At 41.4% G+C, this 21,891-nt stretch overlaps 1 protein-coding gene across 9 annotated transcripts in view; it reads left to right on the top strand.

The window, feature by feature from the left end:
- The first annotated feature begins 1,451 nt into the window (after positions 1 to 1,451).
- The window catches only part of BCAS3 (BCAS3 microtubule associated cell migration factor), a 482,555-nt gene continuing 462,115 nt past the window's right edge, over positions 1,452 to 21,891 (top strand). For 4 of the 9 annotated variants that reach the window (XM_044993807.1, XM_044993808.1, XM_044993809.1 and 1 more), the window contains exons 1-5: positions 2,505 to 2,742; positions 3,683 to 3,770; positions 7,611 to 7,665; positions 9,919 to 9,994; positions 12,437 to 12,543. In XM_044993807.1, the coding sequence (XP_044849742.1) occupies positions 2,679 to 2,742; positions 3,683 to 3,770; positions 7,611 to 7,665; positions 9,919 to 9,994; positions 12,437 to 12,543 (390 nt within the window). In that variant the 5' untranslated portion in view covers positions 2,505 to 2,678. Of the gene's footprint in view, positions 1,649 to 2,503; positions 2,743 to 3,682; positions 3,771 to 7,610; positions 7,666 to 9,918; positions 9,995 to 12,436; positions 12,544 to 21,891 lie in introns of those variants that run through there. The other 5 variants (XM_044993810.1, XM_044993811.1, XM_044993802.1 and 2 more) reach the window with 3 other exon arrangements.

The following is a 21,891-nucleotide window of genomic DNA, read 5'->3' on the forward strand; positions in this document are numbered from 1 at the left end:
TTGGGGCCAGAGCCCATCACCACACAGCCAGGGAATGGAGCCCAAAGCCCCATAGGTGGAGCCTGCCACCCACCACCTAAGGGCGGAAGCCCAACTGCACCACCCCTAGGAAAGTGGGGAACTCATACCAGCTGTCTGCTCCTCCAGCTTTTCTGTCTCCCCTAGGGGCAGCCATGGCCCAACCAGTGCTGGCAGCCCCAGGGGCGGGGCTGCTGCTGCTTCCCCACCATCCCCCAGGAGGCTGTGGCTGCAATAAAAGCCCCTGGTGGCCACAAGTGGCTACATCTAAGAAACACTGCATCTTTTCCAGTTAGGGACCCTCTACTCTTCTTTTTCTGTCAAAGGCCTAACTCATATTCACTCTTGTACTAACGAAGTAGATCAGTAATCACACAACTGCATCTTTCTGGATGACGGAAACTTGTGGTGTTGCAATTTGCGGTGTCTGAGTATGAGTTTCCCTACTGGTGGCACATGGCTCTGCAAGAGTTGCAGTCATCTTGTAAATGTAAGGGAAGGCGATGCAACGGTTTGTTCGGTGCAGGGCATTGTATTTCCAAGCTGGATCGCGCCGCTCTCTGATGACAAGCCCGTTGTAGCAGGCCCGCTGAAGGCAGCAGTTGGCGGGTTTTTGTTTTACACGCAGCATCGTCCCGGGGAGGCTGATTCCAGCAGGCAGCTATGGAAGCGGGAAGGAAATCTGTTGTCTAATCCATCGGGCTGCTGCAGCGAGCGTGGCCATCTCAGCCCCGATGTCACCGCAGCCGGGCCCGCTAACTGACGGGTTTCCCTCCCTCCCTCCAGGGCCAGTTTTGTTGGGCTGCCTTCGTTCCCCGCGCGGCGGCGGGGCACTGGGACGCTAGTTCAGGGCCGTCCTGGCGCAAGCGGGTGGAGCTGTTACCCGCCCCGCACACGCGGCTCGGGCGGCGCCGGCCAGCAGGCGCGGGCCCGGCCAGGCTGCCCCGTTATGACACGGCAGCGCCCAGTACCGGGGCGGGGGGGGTCCTGCTGTGACCCCCCCTTTCCGGGCCCAGGCCTCGCCGCTCTTCGTTTGCCTCAGGCCGTCCCCGGGCCTCTCCGCCCGGCCCCGTCAATCCCCGTCCCGCCCTATCCGGCCCCCCCCGGGCCTGCTTCCACCCGCCCGGAGCCGGAGACGGGCGGACCTTGCTGGGGCCTGCCGGGGCCTTGTTTCCCTTGCCTCAGCCAGGCCACTTCCGGGATTACATAATGACGCAGCGGACGGATTCTAGCGCCTTGATGTGGGCGGGGTCGAAGGTTTTTTTCTTCTGATTGGCCGTTGGTCCGTGACTGACAGGATCCTTGGGCTTTGCCTCCGTGCACGTGCGTCGGGGGAGGGGGTCTCACGGTGGCCCTCGCGAGATCTGGATGTAAACAAAGCTCAACGGGCCCAGGCTGCGCTCTGTTCTCTCAACCTAGCCTGGCCAATGAGCGGGCGCAAGCGACGTTCATGTCATCGGTGTCCCGCCCACTGCTCCATTCGAGTGAGTGGGATTGGGTGACAGGACAGAGAGGCCGGCCTCTCCCGCGTGGTGATTGGCTGTTGGCGTAAGCGTGTGCTAGGTGTCAGTCCCCGAGAGGGTCCCAAACACTGTCAGTGAGGAGCCAGGGCGAAGGAGCAACGCAGCAGGTAAGGGGGGGGGCGGGGAGGGGGAGATGGGAAACGGGAGGGGGGAGATAGAAGGGGAGGAGACTGGTGGAGGAGGGGGGTGGGGCAGGGGAGGGAGGAGAAGGGTCTGGGGAGGGGGGCGGGAGAGGAGAATAGGGCAGGGGAGGGAGGGATGGGGTGGGAGGAGGAGGTGGGGGCATGGGAGGAGGGAGCAGGGGTGGGAGGAGGGGGTGGGGGCGGGGGAGGAAGGGATGGGGTGGGAGGAGGAGGTGGGGGCAGGGGCGGAGGGAGCAGGGGTGGGAAATGGGGTGGGGGCGGGGGAGGAAGGGATGGGGTGGGAGGAGGAGGTGGGGGCGGGGGAGGAATGGGTAGAAGTGCGAGAGGGGGGTGGGGCAGGGAGGAAGGGGAAGGGTCTGGGGAGGGCCGATGGGAGTAGGGAGGAAGGGGAGCAGCCAGGGTGGTGACAGGGAAGGAAGGAGAAGGGCTGGGAAAGGAGGCTGTTGGGTGATGGGGCATGTCAGGAAGGGGGATGGGAGAGGGGGTGGGGATAGGGGAGGAAATAGAAGGGAGGGGAGGTAGGGGGGGATGGGGGTTGGGGGAGCAAGGGGAAGGGTCTGGGAAAGGGGGATGGGGCAGGGGAGGAAATAGAAGGGAGGGGAGGTAGGGGGGGGATGGGGGTTGGGGGAGCAAGGGGAAGGGTCTGGGAAAGGGGGATGGGGCAGGGGAGGATATAGAAGGGAGGGGAGGTAGGGGGGGATGGGGGTTGGGGGAGCAAGGGGAAGGGTCTGGGAAAGGGGGATGGGGCAGGGGAGGCAGGAGGGATGTGATAGAGGGATGTGCAGGGGTAGAGGAAGGGAGGGCTAAGGTGAGGGGAGAGACTGAAGGTGCCTGAGTAAGGAGGAGTAAAATAAATTGGACTGGTCTGGTGAGCTGTGGTATCTGGGTTGCAGTTTTGGGGATCACAAGCGTGGGAGGCTGGTCAGGCTCAATCTCCCAGCTCAAGAATTGCCAGTGGGGTTTCTCAAGACTGAACTGGTGATTCCCAATAGCCATGCACTTCAGGCTCTCTTCCACCCTGGGACTCTGGTGGCACAAGAGCCGGAGTTCTGTTGCAGGTAGCAGTGCTGGTGGCTGAATGACAGCAGGCACTGACTGGTACAGCTGTACCACAGGGCTCGGAACAACTCCCCTTCGTGTCTCTTAGACTGTAAAATGCTTGGAACATGGATTAAATCCTGGCCCCATTGAAGTCAGTGGTGTCAGGATTTCATCTCCGGTCTTTATTTTCTGTACAAAGTACAATGCACACATGCAACACTAAATAATGACTACTACCTTGGGTAATGTGGTTGCAGTGACCTGGATTCAGCTGTTGTTATGTTGTTGCTTGATTGCTAATTGGATGATAGAAGCTGTTGAGGGGCATGGTTAGGACCTGTCATAATTACTGGTGTCCAGTCAATGCCTTTTGCCCTGTGGGTAAAACTGTTTTGTTTTTCTATATAAGAGAACTGATCTGAATTGTTCTGAACAACTAAAAGCAGAATGGTTTTTTTGTGTGTGAAATCTTATGCATTGGTTTTAACCCTATCCATTGTGATTACTTACTGAATGTTTTGTTTCCCAAGAGCATATTCATTGTGATTAAAAGTTTGATGTTTCTATAATTTATGTGTGTATTCTTTCTGGTCAATATCTCATGATTAAATGCTGCTCTTGACCTGGTGTACTGCAGTTAATATATTTATAAAATTTGTTATTATATATTTTCCTAAGATGTTGATGCATATGTGCAGTTTACATAATACATAGTTTCTTGAAATAAAAATCATTTTATCATGCACGATTTTGTTTTCCCTTTTTTTTTTGTGGTGTAGATTAAACAAGCAGAGATTTATTTAAACAGTGCCAGAGGTGGGTATAGTGATTTAGATGTATCTGAGGGAATGGTCTCTTCTCTTGAAGAGCTTACAGTCATCCTAGCTAGAGAAATTGACTAACATAAATAAACATTTCCCTATAAATGATTATTTAAAAAAAATCTACTGCCCATAGGTATCTGCAGAGCAACGATGGCAACAGAATCTCCTCGCCGCCCTAGCCGATGTACAGGGGGAGTTGTGGTTCGCCCACAGGCTGTCACGTAAGCATGTTTTAGAAGATGTCCAGTTACCTTTGTTTGAAATCCCTAGAATATTCCTGTACAACAAGTACATGGCACTAATGTGGTCCTCTCAAAATCAGCAGCAACTTCCTGTCCTAAACAGTACAGTTTTGTTGTGCTCAGTATTTTCCAGCAAAAGAAAGTAAATAAATGCCTCTTTCCAGATTTACAAGATTATAAACAGCAGGCCTTCTCTTTGAAAGGAATACATTTGAGATTGGTAGGCTAAAATGTTCACCAACTTTACAAGTTACAGGGTAGTTGATTGAACACTTTATAAATAAACAAGAAAAGATTGCAAAACATATCTTGCTTGCTAAACAAACTCAACCCTAGATACAACTGAGACATAACAAACTTGTGCTTAGTGGGAATTTGTTGATTTCCCTCCCACTGCTGTCTCTCTTTGTTCCATTCTTATATTAAAAGGTACAAAGATCCTGTTATCTGCACTGTCTCAGTAAATGGGGTTGTTGTGGATTTCAGTGTACTGCTCGCTCAGGAGAACAGAGAAGATAAGTACAGTGAAGGTTTAAAAAAAATAAAAATGTAGTTACGTATGTCCCTCCAAAACACAGTGCGTAACAGACTTTCCTACCTTTCCAGGTCTCCCCTAAGTTACTTTCACATGTCAATGGTTGAATGGTGAACATCCTCAATTAGAGTAACCAGAAAATTTGTGTAGTCCTGGCTTTGCCTGTCATAAGTTCTTTTGTAGCAGAATGGGTGAAATTTTCTCAGTGGTGGCATTATGCTGCTGACTAGTTTTTTTTGCTATGGTATTGCATTGCAGTCTCATGTGTGTTTTGGCACCTTGTACTTTACTTATAAAAGCTGACAAACCATGTACAATGATAATGATGGGGATGACTGTCTTTTTAGATCTCAGGATTCACTTAATTTTTAGCAGGAGCAAATAAAATGCAGCTGTTCCTGTAACTCAGTGAGTTGCATAAACAACTGGGTCTTTGCAACCTAAGCTTTCATATAAGGGAGGAGACGCCTGTAGAAGAAATCTTGCAATTTGCCAAATGCAATTCTGTTTGTTTGTAGTAACCTGTTCTGTGGAGTGAGCTTGTTCTCTGGAAAAACAGTAATTAAAAAAGAAAAGCTCTATAAGAATATTTGATTATGTGCTTTTTGTGTGGTGATTATTTTCCAGGTTATGTTTTTCCAACCTGCATATCTCAGGTATGGGAACATCACTCATCCTTTATCTCAGAATTGATTTTTTTTTTTTTGGGTAGCATGCTACAAACTTGAACCTCCTGCCCTCATTTTGAATTAGTAGCTTATCAAACAAATGGCAGAACATATTAACAACCCACAAAAACAAGAGAAGCATATACAAAAGAGAAGCTAGCTTGAGAACTACTTCAACTATTGATTTATCAATTAACCTGCTAAAAACTAATTAGAAGTTTCATAGGTGTTTTTTTTTAAATAAGTACATCAAAGAAGAAATTCTCTCAGAAGTTCTTAGCCTTCAGCATTCTGTCTGCTAACCATTGCTTAATTTCTTTCCAAGAGAGGTTTAGTGCACATACATTGAACAAAACATTTCCAAAGCATGCCTGCTTGGTTTACTCATTAAAGATATACTTTTTGGAAAACATCAGCACACATTTATGAAATGAAGACGTTACCACCCTTTTGTTAAGGCTAGTATACATAAACATTAATTAGGTTTTATTTATCCTGTAGCATAGACAAGATTATAGAGGGACAGAGATCATGGCCTGGCCAAGATTACACAATGAGTCAATCAGGAACAGAAAGCAGGAGTCTAGTCTTAAAGTGCTCTGCTCTAACCACTAGGTAAACTCTCTTTAACTCAATAATCATTTTATCCACTTTTGTCAGTTTTGGTCTGGAATAAACCGTTTCTTGATCTTCAGGAACCATTTTTCAGATTTGCCTTCATTTCACAGGGCAGGCAACTTGTTTCATTTACAACTGATGCTTCTGGAGCTGTAGGACTGACCTGTTATAAAAGTGTATGCAGAAACTTACATCTCCTCCCTTAGTGCTGGAAGGCTTTGTTCTCTGCAGTCATGACAAGTACTGAATGTCACCAACATTTTATGCGGACAAGATTTTTACACAGTTCTATTTAGAAGGAAAGTGGCTGAGCCTTTTGGTAGCAGGAATCTGGATCCAGCAGCAAGGGCAGTAGTGGCAACAACTTGTATTTGCTGCTATTGGTAATTCTAGACTTAAAGCTTAAGTCATTGTGTTAAAACAGATTGAATATGTACCAAAATAATCATCAATCTGAAGTATGTCAAAGTTGTTGGATGCAGAGAGTTAGCTGAAAAAAAATTTAGAATCACCACTAACTTTTTAAAAATTATATGAGCAGCTGAGCATGTTGTCCATTGCCAAGTTAGGTGACTCGCATTATACAGGTCAGTCTACGTATTTTGTTGCTCAGCAGCTACACAGCATATCTGAGACACTCACCTCTCTCTTATGTAAGATACTTTAATAAAAACCTTAGTTAAAGTCTATCAGAGCAAATGTGCCTTGCACTATACCCCACAGCACTTTAAATTGCAGCTGATAATGAATTGCTAAGAGGAGTGAGTTCCACAGCCTAAGACCTCTACTGAAAATGCCTTCCCACTAATCTTAGCCAGCTTTATCTTGGGAACAGATAGTAGAAATTTCTAGCATCTCTTAACTTCCTGGTAGTGCCTAGCATATGTAAGCTGGCGGGTAGTTTCCCCAGCCCAGGAAGAGAAATAATGTTTCAACTATTAGTCTTTTAATGCCCTTTCTTCAGGGCTTGTTTTATTGTCCACAAATCAGTCACAAAACAAAAAGCAAATGAAAAACACCGAAGAATAATTCCCAAAGGCTTTGCTTGCTTTAACCAGCCAGGAGGGACGAGGACACAGCCTTCTCCTTTGATCCAACTTTCCCTTCCTTTTACACTTTGGCGTGACATGTGACAGGCAGAGACTTCTTAATCCTTTGCAGACTTCAATGCCCTTACTTTGTGACCAGTGTGGGATAGGCAGTTTATCAAGTAATAGGATGCTAAATTTTCCAGACTTTATGGATATTGTAGAGTACAGTAGAACCTCAGAGTAACGAACACCAGAGTTACGAACTGACCAGTTCACCACATGCCTCGTTTGGAACTGGAAGAATGCAATCAGGCATCAGAGACCCCCCCCCCCAGCTACCCTCCAAAGGCAAATACTGTACAATAAAGTACTGTGTTAAACACAAAACTACTAAAATTAAGGGAAGGTTTTCAAATAAAGATTTGACAAGGTAAGGAAACTGTTTCTGTGCTTGTTTCATTTAAATTAAGATGATTAAAAGCAGCATTTTTCTTCTGCAGAGTAAAATTTCAAAGCTGTATTAAGTCAATATTCGATTGGAAACTTTTGAAAGCACAACCATAACCTTTTGTTCAAAGTTACAAACATTTCAGAGCTTTGAACAACCTCCATTCCCGAAGTGTTTGTAATTCTGAGGTTCTGTTATACCTTGAATTACATACCGTCAAGGGGTAACACCATATTTTTCTAAGTGGAATAATTTTAAATGCAGTTCAGTAGGTGTGCAGTGTAAAAACCAAAATGTAACCCCACAGATTTGTAAAGAAACCATACAGATGGGAATTGGCGGTTTCCCCACCAGTCAAGGCAAATGTAATTTTCTGTGTAGTTATCAGCCAATGAATTGCCAGTCATTCTTTTGCAGATAATCTAAACCAAGACATAGCCTGCCTTATTTTCCCCAGTGATATGTCATAGTTTATATCTGTATTTAGACTCACAGTAATTAAGGACTCTTCTTTTCCAGGGAACAGTCATATATGGAAAGTGTTGTTACGTTTCTTCAAGATGTTGTGCCACAGGTAAGGGACTAAAAAAACCCCACTCTCTTCACAGTGCTAGTAATACATATAAGTAAATTCCAGCTACATGGTGATATTTTGGTCCAATTTATACAAAGAACAAATACCAAAATTTTAAAAAATGGCTGACAGGTAATTTTGAGTGCTTCAGAAAAATTTTTGGTCCCCTATCTTTGACACCTTAAAAAGGCCTGATTTTCAGAAAGTGTGTACTGTCTGAAAATCAGGCCATCTTTGAGATGTTTCCAGTTGGACACCCAAAATCACTAGTCAGTTCAAAGTCTTGACCAAACTATTTAAAAACAAGGCATGAAAAATGTATCATGTATGTACTAGTGAGAGAGGGTTAAATTTGCTGCCTACTTAAAGATGTGGCAGTGGTAGCAATGAAAGGCAGAGGCCTACTTGTGAGGTAGATAGACAACACTTTTGTGGGAAGCCCAACTCTCCTAATTGCTGGGACACCTACCAAGCTGGTATTTCTGGACCATGCTTAGGATCTCGTGTGTTTGTGTGTCAATGTCTGGCTAGTAGGCATCAGAAAAGTTTGATACACACCGGCTTGTTTTGCAAGTTTAACATTTGCTGGAAAGGAGGAGAGGTTTTTTTTTTTTCTTTCTTTTCCTCTCTTCTTTTCTCCACTTGCCTCAGAACCTTCAGGTTGCCACTGACTGGAGGAGATTTGCTAATTTACCCCTTCTACAGCCTGCTGTGACGGGGAGGAACACATGAATATGTCATTCTGCTTTTCCCCCCATGCTCCATATCTTGGGTCATTCTCCCCTAAGAATAGCCCTGGTCCTTTTGTGCTCTGGTGTTTCTAGCTTTCCCAAGTAACTGCAGAATGAATTGATCTGGCTGTGGTCACTTCACTGCTCCCCACAAGGTTCTAAGTAGAGGCTGAAACTGATAAGAGTGGGATTAATGTCATGCTCCTGGTATTTGGGAAAGCTGTGGACAGTAGTAGAGGAACTGTAACTGTTTATCTGTACACTCAGGAAGGCAACATTGCATTGATTCATAGCTGGAATCAGTTAATAATAATAATAATAATAGTTAATTATACAAGCTAGAAATTTCTTTTTTTAAAAGAAATTGGCACACTCTGACTCCTGTTAGGAAAAGTTTTCCACTGACGATTCTGACTATTCGTAATTTGCCAAATGCATTTTTTCATGTTGTGATTCAAGCTATGGTGTAAAAGTAAGGATAGTCAAACTTTTATTGAAAGAATTGTTGTGTTTTAACCTGTTCTTATACTCAGGTATTTTTTTCTCCATAGTTAAAAAGATGCACTCTTAGTTATATTTTACAAGTCAATTTGCCTTGTAGACATGGAACATGCTTTGTTTTGAAAAATAATACCAACACTAATTTTTTATTTACATTTGGAGTGCATATTGTTGCTTGTCCAGCATGCACACAGTGATTATACAAGTTCTTTTCATATTTAATGCAAAATGCTGCACAGTATCTTGCAATAATTCAGTTGGAAACAATGGTATTTCCTCTGTAACTCATATTCTGATTACTGCTGTTTCTCCTGAGAACTGTAAAACTCAGGTTGTCTAGAAACACCAAGAAGCTTCATTCCAATTTCTCTTTGTACCTCATCTCTTTAGGGGCATCTGTAGAATATATTTAACTGAAGTATGGATCTACTTTGATTGAGTTACAGTGCATTCTCTTTCAAACGTAAATATTTTGGTTATATTAAAATCATAGGTATATAATTAAAATGTCGCAGTGGGAATGAGCTTCATAGGAAAGAAAGGTTTCTATTTTTTTAGCCTTGCTTACAAAGTGTTTAAGTGGGTCAGAAAGGAATTAAAAGAATAAATATACCTCTCTCTAAAGATCTTCTTTTTATTCTATTTAAAAATAGTTTAAATTGACAAAATCAAGGATTATAGAAACAACCATCTTTTTTGTTCTGTCCAATTTAATACAAGGTTTATGTTTCTTAGGAGCCAGTTGGCTTTTATTCCCTGTACCCGGAAGGTCTGTGGTTGTTTCTGTCTTGCCACTTTTACTTTAATAAGTGTTGCTACACTAGTTGAATTATATTTAAGATGAAATGTGTTGACCAGGGAACCACTCCTCTCAAAACCTCCCAGAAATACGGAGGGTGTAAGATATATGCACCAATTCTTGTTTTCCTTGCATTACCTGATGTGCTGTATACAGAGAGCAAAAAATAAAGATATTATACTTTTGTTTATTTTCTTTCAAGCTTTCTCTTTTTTTGTGTAGGCTTACAGTGGAACTCCACCAACAGAAGAAAAAGAAAAAATAGTCTGGGTCAGATTTGAAAATGCAGACTTAAATGGTATGGTTTTATCTCCTTTTTTCAGTTCTATTTCTGTATCGTTTGGGCCCATATACAATAATTTTAAACTAGCAAAATTAAAAAATTACAGTATAGACAAGAGTTGGCTCAAACAAAACTCCTTTACTCCTCCTTACTAACCAGGAATGAACCGTTATTGTGTAAAATCCTGAGTGAATAGATAGGCCTTTGCTCAGCAAATTTCTTGAAATGTGCTTTGAAGGTGAGCGAAATCTGGTGTGGTAGGATTAGTGAAGTAAGCAAATTCCAGAGCAAAGCCACTTGGCCCTCTCACTATCCAGATCAGTTGAAAACAAAACATAGGGCTGAGTGTAATCCGTGTATTCGTAGGTTTGTTGCCTCAATCACCTAATTATCTCTCCCAGTGGCTTCATGCACCCATATTGAATGGGTGCAGTGTCATAATAGACTTTTGTGTTACCTAGCAATAGAGAGCTGTCAAGGCAGATGAGCAGTAACCTAACTCCATCCTCTTTGATATCGTTGAGGAAAAACAGTAGCTCAGGAACAGTATATATACTTAATCAGGACTTGTTTGCCCCTATTGGAGGCTGTTGAATCAGCATGGAAACCAGACTTTGACTGTCATTAACAGGAAACAATCATTGCAGTCTTTATGCCTTACTTAGGCCTATAGCCACATTGAAAGGTGTGAAGAAAGTTAGCTCTTCAGATAAGACTTGAGCTGTTTTGCCTCCATCTTCCCAATAATCTTTCTCAAACAAGGAAGGTTAGAACCTATGTGGTAGGTGGTGGGACTTCAGTGTGAGGTGAATGAGGGCCATATGACCACTTGCTTGAATGAACCAAACATCTTGCTCTCCTATATGGAGGTGTTAACAATGTACATCAATTTGCTTTAACTAACCATGGAGCTCTAAGCCTACCCTACAAGTCATAGGCTGTAGCTCTCCAAATGCTTTCGGAAACTCCTCCAGATGTTTGCTGCAACTTGATTGTTACCTCAGTGTCCTCCTCCTTACTCCTGTGGTAAAGGCTCATTCTGATCCCAGATGTGACATGATAGTATGACATGATAGGGAATCTTCATGTCCTGGTGGTCTTTAAAATTAGTTGGGCTCTGATTCTTTAAGCATATATATGTCAGTGTGTACTATTGGGTTATCCGGGAGAGGGGGCGGGCGGAAGCCAGGTAGGGCAAGTTTTACTACTTGTAGCTGTTGGAATGGCACAAAGATTCCTTGTTCACAAATTTATGGATGTTAGAGACGGAAAAGACCTGTTAGATAAGCTTGTATATCTCACTGCCTCATGCGCAAGGCCAGTGCATGGTTGTTTCCTAGTAGGTTTCTTTTTCCTTGCTGTGCATTTGTAAATGTCCCAGCCACTGGGGCTTTCGCCACTTCCCTTCACTTGCCACAGTATGACAGAAAATCAAACATATCCAATCAAACCTTTACTTTTCATATTCATCCTAAATTTCCTTGGTTCAGTTTAATCTTGTTAGTCTTGGTTATAATCTTGTACCATCCTGAAGAATTCTTCTCCCTACCTGAAGTTTACGTGCTTTTAGAACGTTATGCTTCTTGCTAACTTTAGGGTAGAGCGGCCTTAGCCAAGATATAAAAACATTTGTTTACTTTAGTCTGTCTTGATATATTTCCTATAGCACCTTCATATTTTTATGTAAATTACCTTTTTTAGAGGGTTGTGAGCATTAGATAATGTGTAAAAAGCTTTGATCATCAAAGTGCTACATAAGTGTCATCTTTGTTATAATTATTATTTGTTGTTCCTCTGTGGTTTTCATCTGATATGTCAATATGATAGCATTACGTGAACTGGCAGTAATGTAGCTTACAGATGATTATATTTGCTCAGTAAATAGACTTCTCTTTTCCTAAATAGACAAAGTACCTCTGAAGAAGAAATCACTGATCCCTCTATTTTCTCTGTGTACTCAATCTTTCCTTCTAAATGCACTAATAATTTCTGTTGCTAAATCTCTTGCGTAGCAGAGCACTGTAGACTATATGTATTTTGTAAACTTGGCTTCAGAGTAGTAACTGTGAAATGTGAAGAGGTGCTTTTCTAGAATTTCATGGTGCTTATAGAAAAATAACTTGATCATGTGCTAATAATCACAGAAGGTAGGGAATGACAAAGACCTCTGAGTCATCTTGTCATAGCCTCCTTTCTTATGTTGTGTAGGACGTTTCCCGTCATCACTCCCTCTAAACTGGTATTTGTACCCTCTCAAATAAAACTCTAATTACAGATCTTATTCCTTGTGTCTAAAGGAACATTTTTTCACTATTTTTTCAGTTAAATTAAAAAGTACATTGCTTTGCCTTTAATTATAATATGAATATGGATTTTGAAAACTGTATCCAGTATACCAGACATTAAACATAATTTGTCCTAACTTAATGTTTATTTTGTTATTTAAATCCAATTTAGATACATCAAGGAATATGGAGTTTCATGAGATACATAGCACTGGCAATGAACCACCTTTGCTGCTAATGATTGGGTACAGTGATGGAATACAGATCTGGAGCATACCTGTAAGTACATAATAACTCTATCTTCAGAAAACAGGCCTCCTTGAGATGCTGATTTTATGCCATATCTAATTTTTTATAACAATCTATATTACTTTAAAAGTAGAAGGCTAGAGCATATGTTGTACATGTAAAATGGTTTAACGAAAGATTAATATTTGGTGTAACTCACACTCTTAAATTAAACTACCTAACTTTAAATCTGAGGTTTTTTTTCATTCGGATACTTGCTGTAAAGGTAATTTTTTGATTTGGAGCAGGGTGTAACGTTACAGAGAAGTTAATATCATATAAATATAGGGGAAAGACGTCCACCCTAAGGAGGAAGGGTAAATTCAACTGTTATATGAAAAATTATGAAAAGGATTTACATTTCCCAGGAATGCAAGCATGACAATATTAATAGCATTTTACAATCACAATGTGTGTCTGTCATGTACATGATTTGCAATTTTAATTTTATTAAAGTCTATATGTGCATATGGATTTAATTTTATTCTGTCATACATAGCATGCAATTTGTGTTTCAGAATGGTTCGAGCACATGGACTTAATTTGGGAAATTTCCCCCAAATTTCTTGAACTTAGAATAAAGTTTAGTATGGTATGTGATAAAATTCTTAACTCATAAAATCTAGTGTGTCCAACACTTTATACTTCAAAATAAACCCAATGAGCATACTGGATGAAATTTCTTTTCTTTGTAGAATACAGAGCCTTTCTGGAAAATATTTCTCCTTTTCATCCCTCCCCGGGTGAGAAAGAGAGTAGTTTTTTATGCAGCAGGCTACATTTTAGGAAATGAAATGGAATTTCATTTTCTCTTTGAAAGTACTTTTGCACACCAGCTAGGGAGCTGTGTTAAGGACTAACAATTTGGTTTTACAGGGGGAGACAGAACTGGAATTTTTCTCGCAATTTATGTCTTTCCGGCTAAAGAGGAGGAAGAAAACCTTTTTTAGAAAGTTAAGAGCCCGCAGTTTGGTGGGTGGTGATGTAAAATAAGAGGTCCTAATGTACCCTACTGTACTTCATGTGGAATTTGGGAATTTGTATAGATTTCCTAAGGAACTACAGTTGTTTCTCACATTCAGGACTTTATTTTGAATGGAGCAGAATGGAACATTTGGATGCTGCTGTATTTTTGTCTTTAAATATTTAAAAAAAGAAGTATACGCTTGTAGAAAAAACAAATTGGTTGTTTACTTCTTGAGTAAGGAAGTTACAGTATATACTATAAGAATTTAGCACGCAAACTAATTTTTTATACTATTAAAACTTTTTAAACTTGAAAATATTCGTATACAAAAAGTGAGTATTTAACCCTTTTAAAAAAACACTGTGCTTTATTCATCATGTGTATTACAGGGAACAAACATTAGGTGTCACTAAGATATTGAGCTAAAAAATATAGTACAGCTTCAGTAGTACCAGCGATCCTAACAGGATTCTGAACAAATAAGTTAGAATACATAGAGATAATGACACTGAGCTAAGTTAAAGATTTTTCTATAACATAACTTCTTTGAACGTTCTCTAATGAATTTATTTGAACAGATAAGTGTTTACTGAAAGGTGTATAACGGCACACACCTGGTTGTGTGACATTGGATTTGTCTGGGCTAGTTTACAGTAGAAGAGTTTAGAGTTTGGGTCTTGATCTGGCAAGGGATCAATTCCCTGTTGATATAATATATTCTTTCCCTGGGCATGAGGTGGGAAAGTGCCTTGTATACTTCTCAGGTGACCCTCTGTAGCTGAAGAAATGAGTGTCTCTGAAGGAAGCCATCTATACTCATAACCAAGGGGAAGATTGTTATGAGATGGGGTCTTATGTGTAAGGGGAGGGCAAGAGGGATGGCATAGAAGTGTCTTGGAGGACTCCATTTCCCTCCTTTTGTGGGGAGGGAATCTTTTTTTTTTTTTTTTGCCTGGAGGTACCATAGTTAGGCCAAACAATGGCATATAACTACTAATTCCTTGTCTCTTCTGTCAATAGAGCAGTCTCCACACCAGCCAGTCTACATGTTTTTCCAGTGTATTTCACAATAGAATATTTTCTATTTCTTGTTATTCCTTTTTATTAGGCTAATAAATACTAAGAAAAAATGAAAATATGAAATAACAACCCCCTATTGTTATGCTTTATTTTTGCATAAGGAAGCCCTTCACCAGCTTTCAGAAAGTAATTTCTGAGCTTGGGAATGTGTTCAAGTTGATACACAAGCCGAGGCAGTTTAAAAAGGAGTAGGGGGGTGTTCTGAAGACTTGGCACCCCTCTTTGAGAATTCTCAGCTTGGAGCAGGGCATGAGATGTCAAAGTAACACGCTCTAAAATGGCAAACTGTGTTGTGACCGTATATGAATCTAGTCTCTGAAATAAAGTGACATTCATTGCTTTGCAGCCTCAGGAAAGTGATTCTTTGGAGGAGATTCATGATGAGTTCGAGATGGGTTATCTGTAGGTGCTATTTGATATACACGTCTTGGCAATGTGAGCCATTGTAGCTGGGATAAATGTCAGGAGGTTTGCATGGTATCCGCTCTCCAGCAGCATTTGAGGCCACTAGGAAAGAGGAAAATATTTTTGGAGCAAATGTGGAAAAATTATTATTTGCTATTTGTAGGCTTCATTTATGAGGGAGAGTGGTGCCACCTGGAAGGTTTTAGATCTCCAAAGTCAGAACACAGATGCAAGCCTTTCCTGACTAATTAATCTGTTTTTTGTGGTGCTGAAGTGGCCCATCATAAATTTTAGGACACTGATTAAATATGTTACAAAGGAGAAGTCCAGTGTGGTTTCTTTGGGATCAGTCCTTTGTCGCTTTGGTCAATAAGATTTATATGCTGTGGGGTGAGAAGGGTGCTTGTTTATACAAAGGGATTGTTTGAGCGGCAATTTGATTAATTATATAATTATGTCACTTCCATAACTGGGCTAGTGTCAGTGGTATGTATTCTTGATTGAAATTAAGTCTTTACTGGCATGGTGGTGGAGGGAGGAAAGATTGCCAGCTATTGAATGACCATCCGTACTTTCTGCAGCACCTAGGGTTTTCCTTTGAGGCCTTTAGGCCAACCAAAGCTATTCAGATAGCTTGTGAGATCTGATAAGACCACAGCCAGGGATTGTGTAGCTGCAGATTATATGAACAATATTGCCCCCTTATATGTGTTTAACAATATGATGTTGGAATGTTTTCCTTGGCATTCACGTTATCTCTAGTTTGAGTTCCCAGTTAGATAATTTTTTCTAAACTTTGATATTCTGTGGATTGGGGATTTATATATGAGACTTCTAAGAAGAATGGACATAGCATAATCTACGCTTGTCTACCCTCTTCCTATTGCTATTTAGGGTCCAGGTACAAAAAGAACCGGCAGTTGTGTGACAAAGTGGCTTTATATACAAAGCTATGTCATTCACTTGGCAATAGCATATGTTCTATATGCGTATCCTTTCTACGTCCTCTTAGGGTCTGGCTACACTGCAGTTGGAGGTGTGCCTCCCGGAGCGGGTAGGCAGACACATGCTAGCTCGGCTTCAGGTAGCATGCTAAAAATAGCAGTGTGTAGACTTTGTAGTGAGGGCAGTGGCGCAGGCCAGCCATCCTAGTAAGGACCCCTGGGGTCAGGCTGGCTTGTACTTGGGCAGCTAACCTGTGCTGCAATGTCCACGCTGCTATTTTTAGCACGCTAGCTCAAGAAATCTGAAAAGAGAAATCGGTACGATTTTATTTAGAAGCCCTTTCCGTTTTAAGAAGCAACAGTCCCAACGTTTAAGTGAAAAGCTATACACTGAGGCTATCATCTCTAGCATTGTGCTTTCTTTCCTCCTTCAGTTGGACCCCTATTCAGCACATAATAAAATAATGTGCTGCAGGCAGTCCAGTTTGTGTCTGAGTGATTATGAAGTGTTTATGACAGCTACTAAGCTGACGCTTTCCATAATGGTGTTACATTGACTTCTAAACACCTTTGTAGTCTGCCTCCAGGAGTGTATGTATGTCTCTGCAGTCTGAGTGGTTTTACATTAACATTTCCTTGGAGTAAGATCTTTGACTACAGAAGTGTTACTTGCAAATGGAAGATACCATTTGATCGGCTTCAAAGGACTGAAATAATGTTTGGACTGCTGGGTGCTGAAGTAACGGCTGGAGTTCTGAGGTGTAATGTCTAAATCTGTATTGCATAAGATGCAGAAGGTATCCATCCAAACTGGTTTTCTTTGATCTTTGTTTTGAAATGGGGGGTGGAAAGGTTAAAAGTGTTTTTAAAATATGCCTTTCGAAGTGGGAAGAAATCTGGGATTATACAAAAGTAATGACTACAAGTTCCCATTCAGTAATTGTGCAATGTGGTTTTGTGTTGTGTTTGGAATTTGTTTTCCCTTTGCCCCCAGTCTTGTATTTCAAATACAATGTCAGAACCAGAAAGCAGTTGGAATTGGTTTCTGCTTAATGTGGTTTACAAGAATCTGTTTTAGATAGTTATTCCTATTCACAGAAATGCATTTTGGCTGCTTTTGTGGGTGATAACTTTTTTCATTGTACACAGGAGGTTTCAGAAGTAGAAAGTGACATTAATTTAGTTTTTCCTATTCAGTTAGAACAGAGTTATTAGGCTTTAATTTTAATAAATTTGGGAATTGTATTGACTGTTCAAAGGGAACTGCATAATAGTAAACATAACATATATTTAAATAATGTTGTAAAAGTTGTACAATGCTGCTACTTCAAACTTGTATTGGTATGGCAGCTTACATAGTAGATTACATTCACTGATCAGAGACCCTTGGAATACTGGTCATAGTTGGGCAAGTTAAGGATGGTTATGCTATCCTCTGACTTCTCTTTTGTTTCACTGTCAGAATGTAAAAATGATGGGCCAATATTTACCAGCTATTAAAAATCTTAATATTTATTAGGTTAAAACTAGTTACTGCATTTACAGTAGACGTTGTGTGTGTGAGAGAGAATTCTTTTCCCTTCTTCAGTTCTCCGAAAAGCCTGAGTGGTGGTGGCTGGGAAAACCAGATCCATTCTCCCTTCCTTCCCCAGTTTAGTTAATGCTGGTAAAAGTGTCAGTGACTTATGAGGTAGGAAGCTAATGACAAATGAAGTGCTTTCTTCCCAGTTTCTTCTGACCAGAGGATCTTGGGACTGAACTTGGAGACCCTGGTGCAGGCTCACAGTAGGCACTTAGAAAAATGCGAGACTGACCAAGATATGTAACCTTTAAAAGCATCAGAAGACTTGGAGGTGTGCGTAGGGACAGGGACTGGGCTAATCATTCTTCTAGGGTTTTTTTTCTTTTCATACTACAACTGTTTTGAGTTATGTAAGGGTTTAAAAGAGTACTGGTTTTGTTTTAACACACATAACTTACACAGCCAATTGTGTTGAAAAGCTGTGTGATTTATAATGTACTCAGCACTTGGGGAGAGGAAGGAAAGGAAAACATCACACCTCTCTGCAGCAAACCCTTTGGCAGATGTGGTGGTAGCATCAGTAGGCTTTGGCTTTGTCTTCACTGCTAAAAAAAATGGCCCTTTTTAACCTCGGAGTAACTAACACACATGAGCTATCCCAAAGCACTTTGGTTTTACTGCAGTGCAAGCCTTCCACTGGTTGACTGCGGTGAGTTTACCTTGCGGTAAATCTGAAGTGCTTGATCTTCGCTGTGTTTTTACCTCAGGATAGCTTGCACATGTTAGTTACACCAAGGTAAAAAACACACCTGTTTGAGCAGTGAAACAAGGTCTTTGAACGGCATTCTGTGGAACCCTCCTTGGTTAGAGGGCAAAGCAAGAAAGGAGAGCTATAAAGGATCATTCTGCCCCTATCCTGATGGTTCCCCACGCACCTACTTCTTTTCTTTTTGTGAGTGTTGAGGGCAGGGGTGAAGAAACACTGTCCCAAATTACAAACATGTGTGTAGTCTCTGCAGCCTGAGAATGTTAAACCCCCTCAAAACATGTTACATTTATAATGGCAGTATTGATGCATCTGTGACCAAATGCATTAGCAAGCTGCTTAACTACTCTTTGTATTTTATTTAATGTCCTCTGTTTTCCATGGTGGTTGCAATTTTAACATTTCATTCAATCCACAGGGAAGAGTTTTATACTGTTTTAGACATCTCCATTGTTCTGTTCTCTAGGCAAAGGGAGCACACACACATAGGCATACAGAAAGTTTATACCAAATAGGGGAGGATGAAAAGGGTAGCCTCACTCCAGCTGGCTGTTGCAAACAGCTATTATATATAGTGCATTTATATTTACATCACACATCCTTACAGGTTCTTATGTTGGGCTGTTAATGTGCCTGGGAAAAGGGTCTGTTTGTTCAAAGGGATACGTCTGATGCGGGGGGATGGGTAGGCAGTCTCATTTTAAGAAGCAAATGGCCTGTGGATACGTCTACACTGCATACGCCTTATGGTGGCATATACAATAGACACACTGCATGCTCCCGAGCACGGTTATAAATAGCCAGTGTAGAAGGTGAGGCATTGGTTATGTAAGTAGAATAGAGACATGCCTGGACCCTGCATGATTCTGTACACATCCAAGCAGTGCCTCTCTATCTACGCTCCTGTTTTTAGTAGTGTAGCGTCCTGCTGCCTCCCTACTATTTGGAGCCTTTCCCTGCTGCAGGGAGCTGCCGGGGCCCTTCCCTGCCGCAGTGATGGACTCTGGCAGAGGGGAAAGGCTCTAGTGGGAAGCAGCAAAGAAGCGTTCCAGAAGGTCCCCACTGTCTTCCCCTGCCAGAGCCTTTCGCTGCTGTGTACAGTTACACACCCCAGTGTGAGCACAGCCTGCTTTTTGCTGTGGTGTGCAGCTACATGTACTCTGTACACCACTGCCTGGAGTGTGCAGTGCAAACGTGCCCCATGTTACTAATAATGGTTTGGGTTATTAAAGAATTTTACAAATCTAATTTTACTTTTCATCATTAACACTGACTGTTTACTTCTTGTTTGTGCATTTACTCAAGAAAAGTTGAGTAGTCAATTTCTAGCAATGTCACTTTCTGTTTTCATGCTTTTGCCTAATGCAAAAGTAATTGGGTTGTTATCACTACAGAGACTTTTTTTAGTTTTTTAATTTAAACACTAACATTCTGGCTGCTTCTCCTCCCCTCACCCCCCAGCTTTCAAATATCTTGTTTGGTAGTATTCCTCTTGAACTGGATCATGTCAGAGAGCAGTTCATAAGGATATCAATACTAATTTAGGCTGTCATACAATATTGTCGTTCAAAACGATATTCAAAACCAAAAGGTAGATTTCTGATATCTTATCTAACATCTTCACTATGCATTTGTGTGACAGTGCTGTTATTGAATCCTAACAATTTGCATTTTTAAGTGTCAAATTTCTAATTTATTTTTTCATTCTTTTGGTTTGGTGTACGTTTGGCATTTTTTGACTCTATGGAAACTATTTTCTATGGTTGGAAAATATTATCTTCCTTACAGTGTAAACAAACCTTTTTGTTTGTTATGGGTTCAAACTGGTATGCCCGAAACAACAGAAGTCTGTCATCAAAAATTAAGCAGTGGTCCAGATTGATCCCTGATCTGCCATACTTACAAAGTAGTGGCCCCAAATGTCTAAGGGAAGAGGGGATGGTTTCCCTCCCTTTCCTCAATCTGTTCTCATATCAGGAGAAAGGAGCCAGAGGGAATTGAACTCAAGTTTGATGGATTGTTTGCTTGCAATCTTGCATAGAGATCTGAAGCTTTAAAAATACAACCAACCTGTGCCTTGACTCCTTGGACTGTGGAAGCTGCAAAGTCCCACCACACCAGCTTGCGGCCGTCATTTTGGATTCACCCTCTCTATAGAAAGAGTACCTGAGGCTGCTTTTAAAGCTTCATTTTCAATTCTTAAAACCTGTTTGGAAATGTTCTTTGCTTTTGGAATGGGAAAGAAAACCTTTAAGAGCTTGAAAGCTGCCACAGGGACTCACTACTTAGCTGGAGCAAATCCAAAATGGCAGCCACAAGCCTGTTCCTCTGCAGGTGCTTTTTGAAGAATGTAAAGTCTATTTATATTTTGTCTGTGTTGGGAGACTGAGCTGCTCAGGGGATTGGTAATGGGATGTGTAGCCTTTCACCTTCTGGTTGCCAGTTCACAACTAGCCCAGGTTGGTGGGGAGAAAGTTGTTAGCCATTCTGTGACTGTATGGCTTATGGGGTGGTCTGTCCTAGTCCAGTTCCTAGCAGGACAGGTGTCCAAGTCAGAAAACCTTGGCCCTCTTTGTTGGCAGTCTCAGCAAGGAGATGAGGACTGAATCGGCAGACATGCGCTGTGGCAGTCAAAAAAGTGAACAGAATGTTGGGAATCATTAGGAAAAGGGATAGATAATAAAACAGAAAATATCATTCTGCCTCTATCTGAATCCATGATATGCCCACATCTTAGATACTGGTTGCCCCATCTCAAAAAAGATATATCAGAATTAGAAAAGGTTCAGAAAATGATTTAGGAGTATGGAATAGCTTCCATATGAGGAGAGATTAATAAGACGGGGACTTTTCAGACTGAAAAAGAGATGACTAAGGGGGGATGTGATAGAGGTCTATAAAACCATGACCAGTGTGAAGAAAGTAAATAAGGAAGTGTTATTTACTCCTTCTCACAATACAAGAACTAGAGGTCACCAAATGAAATGAATAGGCAGCAGGTTTAAAACAAACAAAAGCAAGTATTTCTTCACACAACACACGGTCAACCTGTGGAACTTTTTGCTGGAGGATGTTGTGAAGGCCAAGACTATGACAGGGTTCAAAAAAAGAACTAGATAATTCATAGAGGATAGGTCCAGCAGTGGCTATTAGCCAGGATGGGCAGGATGCAAAACCATGCTCTAAAGTGTCCCTAGCCTGTGTTTGCCAGAAGCTGGGAATGGGTGACAGGGGATGGATCACTATTTATTCTAATAGATAAGTTTTAAACTGAGGTTCGCCTTACAAACAAACCCAAGAAGCACCTAGGATTTTACTGTTCTGTAAACAAAATCCTTCACCTTGTACCACATCTTGCTTTGTAAAGCAGGATGAGATCGTAAGGATAAAAACAGCCATGAGAGATAAAGATTTTATTTTATAGTGATGTGATACTTTAAAAATATTGGCATTGAATCTGAACCTTGTGCTGCAATATGTTTTGTTTTTTTGCCAATTTTTAGAGAAACTTAATTTTCAAATAAAATAAGACCAGGATTTGACTAAACAATATGACTAAATTGTAATGGCATGGCAAAATCTACAGCGAGGTGAGAGAACATTTTATAGTCTGCCACTACATTTTTTGTTTTTTTTCCCTACCACCAAATTAGTT

The sequence above is a fragment of the Mauremys mutica genome, chromosome 19, assembly GCF_020497125.1.
Source record: "Mauremys mutica isolate MM-2020 ecotype Southern chromosome 19, ASM2049712v1, whole genome shotgun sequence".
Lineage (NCBI taxonomy): Eukaryota > Metazoa > Chordata > Testudines > Geoemydidae > Mauremys > Mauremys mutica.